The sequence below is a fragment of the Lampris incognitus genome, chromosome 13, assembly GCF_029633865.1.
Source record: "Lampris incognitus isolate fLamInc1 chromosome 13, fLamInc1.hap2, whole genome shotgun sequence".
Classification (NCBI taxonomy): Eukaryota; Metazoa; Chordata; class Actinopteri; order Lampriformes; family Lampridae; genus Lampris; species Lampris incognitus.
The window spans coordinates 50269475-50283806 of record NC_079223.1 but is presented as its reverse complement, the minus strand read 5'-3'; the positions used below and the strand labels follow the sequence as shown (position 1 = coordinate 50283806).

Genomic DNA, 14332 nt, shown 5'->3' with positions numbered 1-14332 from the left:
CACAGTAATATCTAGATAAAATGTTGTCACACAGCCATCCTACCAGTTTCCCACAGTAATATCTAGATAAAATGTCTTCACACAGCCATCCTACCAGTTCCCCACAGTAATATCTAGATAAAATGTCCTCACACAGCCATCCTACCAGTTCCCCACAGTAATATCTAGATAAAATGTCGTCACACAGCCAGCCTACCAGTATACCACATCAATATCGAGATAAAATGTCGTCACACAGCCAGCCTACCAGTTACCCACAGTAATATCTAGATAAAATGTCATCACACAGCCAGCCTACCAGTATACCACATCAATATCGAGATAAAATGTCGTCACACAGCCAGCCTACCAGTTACCCACAGTAATATCTAGATAAAATGTCATCACACAGCCAGCCTACCAGTTTACCACAGTAATATCTAGATAAAATGTCGTCACACAGCCAGCCTACCAGTTTCCCACAGTAATATCTACACACAATGTCTTCACACAGCCATCCTACCAGTTTACCACAGTAATATCTAGATAAAATGTTCTCACACAGCCAGCCTACCAGTTTACCACAGTAATATCTAGACAAAATGTCATCACACAGCCAGCCTACCAGTTTCCAATGGTAAGACATGGATAAAATGTCGTCACACAGCCAGCCTACCAGTTTCCAATGGTAAGATATAGATAAAATGTCGTCACACAGCCAGCCTACCAGTTTACCACAGTAATATCTAGATAAAATGTCATCACAGAGCCAGCCTACCAGTTTACCACAGTAATATCTAGACAAAATGTCGTCACACAGCCAGCCTACCAGTTTCCAATGGTAAGATATAGATAAAATGTCATCACACAGCCACAGCCTACCAGTTTACCACAGTAATATATAGATAAAATGTCGTCACACAGCCAGCCTACCAGTTTCCAATGGTAAGATATAGATAAAATGTCGTCACACAGCCAGCCTACCAGTATACCACATCAATATCGAGATAGAATGTCGTCACACAGCCAGCCTACCAGTTACCCACAGTAATATCTAGATAAAATGTCATCACACAGCCAGCCTACCAGTTTACCACAGTAATATCTAGATAAAATGTCGTCACACAGCCAGCCTACCAGTTTCCCACAGTAATATCTAGACAAAATGTCTTCACACAGCCATCCTACCAGTTTACCACAGTAATATCTAGATAAAATGTTCTCACACAGCCAGCCTACCAGTTTACCACAGTAATATCTAGACAAAATGTCATCACACAGCCAGCCTACCAGTTTCCAATGGTAAGACATAGATAAAATGTCGTCATCCAGCCAGCCTACCAGTTTCCAATGGTAAGATATAGATAAAATGTCGTCACACAGCCAGCCTACCAGTTTACCACAGTAATATCTAGACAAAATGTCGTCACACAGCCAGCCTATCAGTTTCCAATGGTAAGATATAGATAAAATGTCATCACACAGCCACAGCCTACCAGTTTACCACAGTAATATATAGATAAAATGTCGTCACACAGCCAGTCTACCAGTTTACCACAGTAATATCTACATAAATTGTCCTCACACAGCCAGTCTACCAGTTTCCCACAGTAATATCTAGATAAAATGTCCTCACACAGCCATCCTACCAGTTTCCCACAGTAATATCTAGATAAAATGTCCTCACACAGCCAGCCTACCAGTTTCCCGCAGTAATATCTACATAAAATGTCGTCACACAGCCACGCTACCAGTTTCCCACAGTAATATCTAGATAAAATGTCGTCACACAGCCAGCCTACCAGTTTCCCACAGTAATATCTAGATAAAATGTCGTCACACAGCCAGCCTACCAGTTTCCCACAGTAAGATCTAGATAAAATGTCTTCACACAGCCAGCCTACCAGTTTCCCGCAGTAATATCTAGATAAAATGTCGTCACACAGCCAGCCTACCAGTTTCCCACAGTAATATCTAGATAAAATGTCGTCACACAGCCAGCCTACCAGTTTCCCACAGTAATATCTAGATAAAATGTCGTCACACAGCCAGCCTACCAGTTTACCACAGTAATATCTAGATAAAATGTCCTCACACAGCCAGCCTACCAGTTTCCCACAGTAAGATCTAGATAAAATGTCGTCACACAGCCAGCCTACCAGTTTCCCACAGTAATATCTAGATAAAATGTCATCACACAGCCAGCCTACCAGTTTCCCACAGTAATATCTAGATAAAATGTCCTCACATAGCCAGTCTACCAGTTTCCCACAGTAATATCTAGATAAAATGTCCTCACACAGCCAGCCTACCAGTTTCCCACAGTAAGATCTAGATAAAATGTCGTCACACAGCCAGCCTACCAGTTTCCCACAGTAATATCTAGATAAAATGTCGTCACACAGCCAGCCTACCAGTTTCCCACAGTAATATCTAGATAAAATGTCGTCACACAGCCAGCCTACCAGTTTCCCACAGTAATATCTAGGTGAAACAGCAGTGTGTGTGATAACTGGCAGACACCAACAAGACGTTGACTTGTGGATGGAAGCAGCATAGCCCGTATGGCAGTGACTTCATGACATTTTTTTTCAAATAACACAAAGAAAAGAAAAAAACTTCCCCACCACCATGGGGGATGAGAGCATGGTGACTTTAGCCATCACAGCCAACTATCTACCTGCTTTTGGCAGGCGGCATATTTTAATTTCAGACCCTGCATGTATGATTTAAGAATCAGTTCGTGTTTTGTTTGTTTGTTTGTTTTAAAATGGCCTTCTGGTACCGTTAACCTGACCCAAGAAACAGTTTCTTGGGTCAGGTCAAGAAACAGTTCTGAGACGCTTCTGGCAGAGCGAGGCTCGCACCGCGAACAGATAGAGGGGTAAAGACGGCTGTTGTACTTACATCCTGACTAACCTGTAATGACACCGTGTGGTAGCTGGCCGGCACACCCTCATCTTCCTCCTCATCGCTGTGGGAACGGGAGGGGCGGTGGCTGGAGGCCCGGCTGCCACCCCGCCTTGTGGTGCCCCCACCCTCCTTCTCACGCCCGCCTGCCTTCTTCCTCAGCCTGGACTTGGAGGAGTCATATTTGTGGCTTTTCTTCTTGTCGTGGTTGCGGTAACCTGAACAGACGGACAGGAAATAAAATTTTCCAGTGGAATGATCTGGAACGACCCCAGCTTTAGAACACCAGAGGAAGCCAATGTCAAGGTCTTGCCACCGAGGATCTGTACTGAACTGGTTTTGAAGGCAGCACAAAATGCTGTTGGGATCAACAAGGATGTCATTATGTAGGTTGACCCCTCCTTTATTTATTTATTTATTTATTTTACAGCAGGAATTCACAAAACGGCTTCTGTGCTGGCTGCCGGTTTTCATTTCAACCAAACGCCACACCACCTGACCAATAACAATGAGAGAAATCGGGTGAAGTCATTGGTTGGATTCACAACGCAACCTGAATTCGCATTGCATACACATACACTGCACTGCACACACATCTGAAAACCACACTGTTAGAGACCAGTCTATCACTACATGTCTAGGTTTACAGTGGACTATGCAAGGGTTTGGAGGTGAGCTTGACTGGTACACCCAATGCTCACATGCATGCAGCCCAGGGACACACCTGTGTAGGCGGTGGTGTCCATTATCCAGCTACACCCTATCATTAAGTAACTACCATCAAGACAGTTTGATATCTTTGATTTTTTTTATTTTGAGACACTTCATTGATCCCCATAAGGACATTACACTCTGCATTTTACCAATCCTAGCTGTGTAGCTAGGAGCCGTGGGCAGCCGCCGTGCAGCACCCGAGGACCAACTTCAGCTCGTCTCGCCATGCCTCGGTCAGGGACACAGACAGCAGTACTGACCCTAACATGCATGTCTTTTTGATGGTGGGGGAAACCGGAGCACCCGGAGAAAACCCACCACAGACACGGGGAGAACATGCGAACTCCACACAGAGGATGACCTGGGATGACCCCCAAGGTTGGACAACCCCGGGGTTCAAACCCAGCACCTTCTTGCTGTGAGGTGACAGCGCTAACCACTGGGCCACTGTGCTGCCCAAGTTATAGTTGAACAAACAATCCTCAAAATACTACCACAATAGCACTTTCCCGAAAAATGTCCATTTACCTCAAAACCACTCCAACAAATGCCCCACAGCACACAGGTCACAACAATTGTGAGACAGTAATAGTGGGGTTTTACACTTGTGAATCGGTTCCCATATAGGTCAGCTCCATGTCTCTGACCAACCTGTCTCTCGTGTGGGTGCAGGTAAAGCTGTGCTGACAGCTTGTGTGCTCATGGCCTGGAGCAAATAAAGTGGATGAATAAGCCATCAGTTACGTTGCTCACTTCCATCCCTGTCTCACTGCAGATCAGAGACGAATGAGAGGAGATGAACGGAGACAGAGGGAGAGGGTGTTGGGACAGGTGGTGAGGAAGACAAAGAGGGCAATAGTGAGGCATAGGAGAGGGAGACCGGGGGGTAGCGAGAGAGAGAGAAGGAGGAAGTCAGAAGTGGGAGGCTAGGGTTAACGGAGCTGATGAAACTAAATGCTGGGACAATGCTAGCGAACCCTTGAGCTGGACTGGTCTTCATTAAGGTATGTTTCCCATACTCTGACTGTCAGGGGGATGGAACCTTGACATCGTCTAAGAAAAACAAGCTTTATCAACACGGGGCTCGTCGGTTCAAATCCCCGCGTTACCTCTGACTTGGTTGGGCATCCCTACAGACACAATTGGCTGTGTCTGTGGGTGGGCAGCCGGATGTGAGTCGGGGCACCTGTTCGGGGGGAGGGGGGAACTGGGGGGAATAGAGTGATCCTCCCACATGCTACGTCCCCCTGGTGAAACTCCTCACTGTCTGTCAGGTGAAATGAAGCGGCTGGTGACTCCACATGTATGGGAGGAGGCATGTGGTAGTCTGCAGCCCTCCCCGGATCAGCAGAGGGGGTGGAGCAGCAACGGAGACGGCTCGGAAGAGTGGGCCAATTGGCCAAGTACAATCGGGGAGAAAAGGGGGAAAACCAAAAAAGATAAAACAGGTTTGATTCTTTTGTTTTATATAAGTGGCTTCAAGAAGAGTTAGTGCTGCAGACGCAGTGGAGCCTTTCTTCTGTGATATAAAACAAGGATTATTTCTGTGATATAACACAAGGATTATTTCTGTGATATAACACAAGGATTATTTCTGTGATATAACACAAGGATTATTTCTGTGATATAACACAAGGATTATTTCTGTGATATAACACAAGGATTATTTCTGTGATATAACACAAGGATTATTTCTGTGATATAACACAAGGATTATTTCTGTGATATAAAACACGGATTTCTTCTGTGATATAAAACATGGGGATTTCTTCTGTGATATAAAACACGGGGATTTCTTCTGTGATATAAAACACGGGGATTTCTTCTGTGATATAAAACATGGATTTCTTCTGTGATATAAAACATGGGGATTTCTTCTGTGATATAAAACATGGATTTCTTCTGTGATATAAAACACGGGGATTTCTTCTGTGATATAAAACATGGATTTCTTCTGTGATATAAAACCCGGGGATTTCTTCTGTGATATAACACATGGATTTCTTCTGTGATATAAAACACGGGGATTTCTTCCTTGATATAAAACATGGATTTCTTCTGTGATATAACACATGGATTTCTTCTGTGATATAAAACACGGGGATTTCTTCCTTGATATAAAACATGGATTTCTTCTGTGATATAAAACATGGATTTCTTCTGTGATATAAAACACAGGGATTTCTTCCTTGATATAAAACATGGATTTCTTCCTTGATATAAAACATGGATTTCTTCTGTGATATAAAACATGGATTTCTTCTGTGATATAAAACACGGATTTCTTCTGTGATATAACACATGGATTTCTTCCTGGATATAAAACATGGATTTCTTCTGTGATATAAAACAAGGATTTCTTTTGTGATGTAAAACATGGATTTCTTCTGTGATATAACACATGGATTTCTTCTGTGATATAACACATGGATTTCTTCTGTGATATAAAACACGGATTTCCTCTGTGATATAAAACACAGATTTCTTCCTTGATATACGTAAAACATGGATTTCTGTCTTGATATTAAACAAGGATTTCTTCTGTGATATAAAACATGGATTTCTTCTGTGATATAAAACATGGATTTCTTCCTGGATATAAAACATGGATTTCATCTGTGATATAAAACATGGATTTCTTCCTGGATATAAAACATGGATTTCTTCTGTGATATAAAACACAGATTTCTTTTGTGATGTAAAACATGGATTTCTTCTGTGATATAAAACAGGCGTAATTTTTTTAGCTACTTTTTTAAAGATGGTAAACTATTTCTAATGAGTAAAAGTAAAAATAGCTTTAATATTTGAGCATACACAGCAACAACAATGACACAAAGTTTTAACTTAAATTTTCCCTCAAAGTTCATCTGACAGCATTGTACGAGTGCAGAGGTGCATCTTTAAAACAGCGTTCTGAGGGAGCGCTGCTTGACTCACCACCATTGAGACTGGCCTCCACAAACATACGGATGGCTTTGACACACAGCTCAAAGTTATCGGGGGTGACGTGGGCAGCGTCGCGTACAATGAACGACAGCGTCTCCACACACTTGATGAGGGACTTGGTATCATGCTGGCCAAGGTCCTGGCCCAGAGTCAGGCTGTACTGGTTGACCAGTGGGTGGCCAAGGGGAGCCTTCGAGCCTCCAGGTAGTGTCTTACTAGTCTCCAGGTCATCTTTACCAACCTGCAGGGTGAAACACTCACTGACATCAACTGACATCTAACAGTAGAAAAACAGAAAAGACATGCAGCTGAGAGTTTTTACAGAAAGTCAGTGTCGCATCTGACCAACAATCATAGAAAAGCCAGTATTCACTGTAACATATTTATGTGTGGTACTCATATGTAACCCTGTCAACATGTGGTTGTCTTTATTGTACTGCTTCTTTACTGGCTTTTATCAGTAGTTTATCATCTGCAAAGCATTTTCTTGGTTTATTTTGAACAGTGCTATTCAACAAGACTAAGTCAATGGCTGGACCGTGTATGCTCAATGTCAGTCAGTCAGGGACATGTGTGTTTTTAGCGCTGGCTCGCGGGCTGGTCCAGCCACAAAGGCGTACTATTCAGATTTATATTCAACTGGTTTAGTCATGCAGGTTTTGTTCTTAAGGCTTCACCATGGTGCCTGGATACATATGTAATCATCTATACTCACCATGCAGGTCTAGGGTATGTGTGTGTACGTGTGTGAGCTCACCACCAGCCACCCACTGCTGGCTACATCAACATCTGTAGCGGAGCGAGGGATCCTGGACTTCTCAGTATAAACCTCTGAGTCAGAGGTATATCCTCGTTCAAGACTCACTTCACTTGGATGGTGGGACGACAACTCGCTATCTGACTGGGCACCTGGAGAGAGAGAGAGAGAGGGGGGGGGGGGGGGGGGAGAGAGGAGAGGAACCAGTGAAGAACAAATGTTTGATTTTTCTCTCCCCACCTTGTTTTTGTAGGAATTGTGCAAGCACATTTAATAATGTCTTTGCCCCAGAGAGCCATGTTATTCGGAATGAATCTAATCAAATATAGGTTCTTTTTAGCTTTTTTTCTGTTAGCCTGCCTGCTCTGTTGTGCTAACTGGTGACCCCAATATCTCACACTGAAGTGTATGAGACTTTACCTGCATCACCCAGAATGTGAAAAAGATACAAGAGGCTGCAAACAGCAATTCTGGAGTTGTGAAGGAAAGGTGATATTTTAGGTGGTTTTACGGCTCTCTTGGGAGTAACAGTTTGGATGACACAGCCCACAACATGTTACCTGCGTCATTGTCCGTGGTGTTGGAGGCCAGCTGGAAGGAGGCAGGAGGTTTAACTCCAGCTCCGATGCACTCCAGCAGGGTGAAGAGCGTGAACCAGTCGTCTGTACAGTGGATGTTGGCTGCGTTTGTCTTGAGCAGCTCATGAAGGCCGTAGGCCACCTCCCTGCTCACTCGTGATAAGACGTGTGTCTTCATCATCAGCAGGAGACGCAGAGACAGGAGCACCTGGAAGGGGAGGAGAGCAAGTATTGCTGCAGTGGATTCACACTGAACAGATCAACACATTGACCCCGAGGTGTGTACGATAGAATAATGCATATGTATGAACGACTGCTCCCTACATAAACAGGACAATTACTATGACTCCACTCACCCTCCCATCCACTTCTCCCCCACTGGTGGGTCCGAGATAAGAACACACTTGACTCAATTCCATAATCACATGATCCACCACCGGAACATAATCACGTGATCCACCATGGGAACATAACCACGTGATCCACCATGGGAACATAATCACGTGATCCACCATGGGAACATAATCATGAGAGCCATCATGGGAACATAATCACGTGATCCACCATGGGAACATAATCACGTGCTCCACCATGGGAACATAATCACATGATCCACCAAGGAAACATAATCACGCGATCCACCATGGGAACATAATCACATGATCCACCATGGGAACATAATCACATGATCCACCAAGGAAACATAATCACGTGCTCCACCATGGGAACATAATCACATGATCCACCATGGGAACATAATCACATGATCCACCATGGGAACATAATCATGAGAGCCATCATGGGAACATAATCACGTACTCCACCATGGGAACATAATCACATGATCCACCATGGGAACATAATCACGTGATCCACCATGGGAACATAATCACGTGATCCACCATGGGAACATAATCACATGATCCACCATGGGAACATAATCACATGATCCAACATGGGAACATAATCACGTGATCCACCATGGGAACATAATCACGTGCTCCACCATGGGAACATAATCACGTGATCCACCATGGGAACATAATCACGTGCTCCACCATGGGAACATAATCACGTGCTCCACCATGGGAACATAATCACATGATCCACCAAGGAAACAGAATCACGTGCTCCACCATGGGAACATAATCACGTGATCTACCAAGGAAACATAATCACGTGCTCCACCATGGGAACATAATCACGTGATCCACCATGGGAACATAATCACGTGATCTACCAAGGAAACATAATCACGTGCTCCACCATGGGAACATAATCACGTGATCCACCATGGGAACATAATCACGTGATCCACCATGGGAACATAATCACGTGCTCCACCATGGGAACATAATCACATGATCCACCAAGGAAACATAATCACGTGCTCCACCAAGGAAACATAATCACGTGATCTACCAAGGAAACATAATCACGTGCTCCACCATGGGAACATAATCACGTGATCTACCAAGGAAACATAATCACGTGCTCCACCATGGGAACATAATCACGTGATCCACCATGGGAACATAATCACATGATCCACCATGGGAACATAATCACGTGATCCACCATGGGAACATAATCACGTGCTCCACCATGGGAACATAATCACGTGATCCACCATGGGAACATAATCACGTGCTCCACCATGGGAACATAATCACGTGATCCACCATGGGAACATAATCACGTGATCCACCATGGGAACATAATCACGTGATCCACCATGGGAACATAATCACGTGCTCCACCATGGGAACATAATCACGTGATCCACCATAGGAACATAATCACGTGATCCACCATGGGAACATAATCACATGATCCACCATGGGAACATAATCACGTGCTCCACCATGGGAACATAATCATGTGATCCATCATGGGAACATAATCATGTGATCCATCATGGGAACATAATCATGAGATCCATCATGGGAACATAATCACATGATCCATCATGGGGACATAATCACATGATCCATCATGGGAACATAATCATGTGATCCACCATGGGAACATAATCACATGATCCACCATGGGAACATAATCACATGATTTACCATGGGAACATAATCACATGACCCATCATGGGAACATAATCACATGATTCACCATGGGAACATAATCACATGATCCACCATGGGAACATAATCACATGATCCACCATGGGAACATAATCACATGATCCACCATGGGAACATAATCACATGATTTACCATGGGAACATAATCACATGACCCATCATGGGAACATAATCACATGATTCACCATGGGAACATAATCACATGATTCACCATGGGAACATAATCACATGATCCACCATGGGAACATAATCACATGATCCACCATGGGAACATAATCACATGATTCACCATGGGAACATAATCACATGATCCATCATGGGAACATAATCATGTGATCCACCATGGGAACAGAATCACATGATCCACCAAGGGAACATAATCACATGATTCACCATGGGAACATAATCATGTGATTCATCATGGGAACATAATCACATGATCCACCATGGGAACATAATCACATGATCCACCATGGGAACATAATCACATGATCTACCATGGGAACATAATCACATGATTCACCATGGGAACATGGTTGAGACTCATATTTGTGCAAGTGTGCTATTAAAAATGCAACATAAAGATGCATGGTTGAATTGTTTTTTTGTTGGTTTTTTCGATTTACCTCCCTTTTTCTCCCCAATTGTATTTTTTGGCCAATTACCCCACTCTTCTGAGCTGTCCTGGTCACTGCTCCACCCCTTCTGTCGACCCCGGGAGGGCTGCAGACTACCACATCTCCTCTGATACACGTGGAGTCGCCAGCCGCTTATTTTCACCTGACAGTGAGGAGTTTCACCAGGGGGACGTAGCATGTGGCAGGACCACGCTATTCCCCTCAGCCCCCCCCGAACAGGCGCCCCAACCGACCAGATCCCTGACAATCCCCATGTTGATAGGCAACGGAATAGACCGCTACACTACCCGGACACCCATTGCAATCCATTTTCTAATGTTATTCAGGTGCATTATCCATTGTCAACCACTGATAGTTTGGCAAGAATGTAACTGCAGGTGTTTCTCATTAAGCCCAATACAAATTCTATCAGAGGTCTACACCTTTCAGCATTTATAACCAATAAAGAATGAAAATTATAAATCTGTCCCATACTGTCCAACAACATCTTACTGCTTGCCCTGGACTGTTTGCATCTGGTCACCCTATCTGACAGGGTACGGAGCCAAGTAAAACAATGCTGAGATGCTGAGCCAACCTCTGGGGACTGAAACATGGGGGTGTGTGTAGCTTACTTGTTCACATTACCATTCTTCTACGAGGTCAGGTCAACATTGTACTGACTAGTCTGTCTGTACCACACCCCTACAACTATCACAGACTATCTCTGTATTGAGACCAGCAATGGGAGGTTTCATAACACTTGGAGAAACCAGTTTTTAGGTATAGTGCTTAGAGGTGGAGAGTCCCTTGTTCAACGTTTGTTTCAGCTGAAAGCATTTTGTGTTTCCAGCCCAGTATCAGTACCCGCAATCTTGGAGTTCAGAATGCCTCGCATTGATACTTCTAGTAAACAAAAGCCTCCTTTTTCAGGGTTGACCTGATCTCAGTGACCTCTTAACCAAAACGGCTGCTTATGTGAGCAGCCAGTTGGCCTAGGGATACCTGCCAGCAATGACAAGCAATCTTCTTCCTCTCATCAGCCGAGATCTGATTGGCTCCAAGTTGTTTAATTAGAACTTGTTACCCAGTGAAGTAGGTCTAGTTCCTCCTCACAGATTAGATAAGTGACCAGGTTAGATAAGTGACTCTGCTGGGTCACTTGGGTCACTTATCTAACAAGGGTGGCTGATGGAGAACCGATATGTTACACAGCCCAGTTATAAGAACAGCTGTTGGTTTCTTCTTAAATGTTCTCTTTCACAGTGTTGGTGCGTTGTCCCGAAAATGGTAAATTAGTAACTGTCTGCAAGTGGAGTTCAGGTTCTCCACATGCCAAGGCAATCTTTATTAATTATCAAGAACCGCTTACTATAACTCCGTCCTTTGTTTGATCTGTGAGATGACAAGAGCATAGGGTTTTGTTACACATTTATAGCCACATAAAGGCTATAAATGTCAATGGATAAATGTCAACAACATGCACAGATTTGTCAACAAATTTTCACCTGCACCTACCAGCAAACGGGTGAAAAGTTTCCAGTTGTACATATCAAGTTACGTCCACAATTATGAGGATGAGACTGTAAACTACTAGAAGACCAGGGGGTCGGCCCCCTTGGTCAAGCGGTTAGCGATGTCGCTTTGTGGTGCAGTACAACCCTGGTTTGAATTCCGCAGCGGGCGGAAAACATGCTCGGTTACATTGGTGGCAGCAGTGGGATCCAGAAGTGCCCGGAAGTGTGCAGATCCTCACAAGTCCCTTTGGAGCACGGGAATAACGAAGCGCAAGGACGCACTTCCGGGAGAGTGTGACTACTGGAAGACTCACTGGCCGGTCGGCCCCTTTGGTCGAGCGGATAGCGATATCGCCTTGTGGTGCTGTACAAGCCTGGTTCGAATCCCGGAGCGGGCAGAAAATATGCTCGGTTATGTATCCTCATCCTCATAATTGTGGACGTAACTTGACATTTACAACTTGAAACTTTTCACCCATTTGCTGGCAAGTGAAAGTTTGTCGACAATTCTGTGCATGTCATTGACATTTATCCATGGTAAATCTTGCAGGCATCACGAGAAATATGCCATTCTCAATAGCACACGCCAACAAACAGCTGATTTCACAGATTAGCAACCCTTTAACCAAAGAGGAAGAATGTATCAGTGAAATCACCTGGTGTGAAGTCCGGCTGGAATGAAAACGTGCATACACATGGCTCTCCATGGCACATGGTTAGCCAATGCTGCCCTAGATAGTCAGCAGCAAACTTAATATTCACCCATTTAACAATTAGATATTTAAAGACTGACATGCCCTTTCTGAAAACATTTTTTTAACATTGGGAATTTGAATCATAACCGATAATAGGTGTGGTTTTATGAATTCAAATCTATTGGCTACTGTCTTCCTGGGTGGGTGGGGCTCGGTACCGCTCGTCACTTGTCATTTACAAAAAATGTCGGCTAGCGAGAGTGAGATCCTCTGCGATGATTACAGTTTTGAGGAGGAGGAGTCGGTGATACAAATAACTGTTGATAGATAGATAGATAGATAGATAGATAGATAGATAGATAGATAGATAGATAGATAGATAGATAGATAGATAGATAGATAGATAGATAGATAGATAGATAGATAGATAGATAGATAGATAGATAGATAGATAGATAGATAGATAGATAGCAATATGTCGTACCAAGATCGATAATAAAGTCTCAGCAAAACAGCACCAACTCGAGCCAAGTAGCTAGCAGGAGGGGGAGAAAGAACGGCTTCTCCGTGGTTTTATAGCATCTCGCTACGGACACACCCTATATGCAAATTGACTGGTGTCCATGTATCCATCGGCACAGTTTGTCACTAGACACCATCTACAGTCAATCACAGTTTTATTACGAGCGGCCGCAGGCGCGCTGTTTTGGCCACTGAATTTCTCAGTGGTCACATTCCAACTCCGAACACAGCCTATCAATAGGAACACAGCCTATCAGTAGGAACACAGTCTATCAATAGGAACACAGCCTATCAATAGGAACACAGTCTATCAATAGGAACACAGCCTATCAGTAGGAACACAGTCTATCAATAGGAACACAGCCTATCAGTAGGAACACAGCCTATCAATAGGAACACAACCTATCAATAGGAACACAGCCTATCAATAGGAACACAGCCTATCAATAGGAGCACGGCCTATCAATAGGAACATAGCCTATCAATAGGAACACAGCCTATCAGTAGGAACACAGTCTATCAATAGGAACACAGCCTATCAGTAGGAACACAACCTATCAATAGGAACACAGCCTATCAGTAGGAACACAACCTATCAATAGGAACACAGCCTATCAGTAGGAACACAGCCTATCAATAGGAACACAGCCTATCAATTGGAACACAGCCTATCAATTGGAACACAGCCTATCAATAGGAACATAGCCTATCAATAGGAACACAGCCTATCAATAGGAGCATGGCCTATCAATAGGAACATAGCCTATCAATAAGAACAGAGCCTATCAATAGGAACATAGCCTATCAATAGCAATGTTCAGATTTTGATGTCAGTATCACCTTAAAATATGATCACACAACTGTGTTTCCCATCCCTGATTTTTGATTATGTCCAACATGTCTGGTTACAGACGCCATTACAGACGCACCATGACTACCATGACTTGCAGTATTTACACACCATGACTTGCAGTATTTACAGGCGTTGGACAGCAGCCA

At 43.8% G+C, this 14332-nt stretch overlaps 1 protein-coding gene across 1 annotated transcript in view; it reads right to left on the bottom strand.

Moving 5' to 3' along the window:
* Positions 1-14332, bottom strand: part of gbf1 (golgi brefeldin A resistant guanine nucleotide exchange factor 1) — a 164250-nt gene that overhangs the window by 28137 nt on the left and 121781 nt on the right. Inside the window, exons 30-33 of the mRNA XM_056291582.1 lie at positions 7870-8095; positions 7310-7461; positions 6544-6793; positions 2899-3107 (exon numbers count right to left, since the gene is read on the bottom strand). Of these exons, the coding sequence (XP_056147557.1) occupies positions 2899-3107; positions 6544-6793; positions 7310-7461; positions 7870-8095 (837 nt within the window). The remainder of the gene's footprint in view (positions 1-2898; positions 3108-6543; positions 6794-7309; positions 7462-7869; positions 8096-14332) is intronic.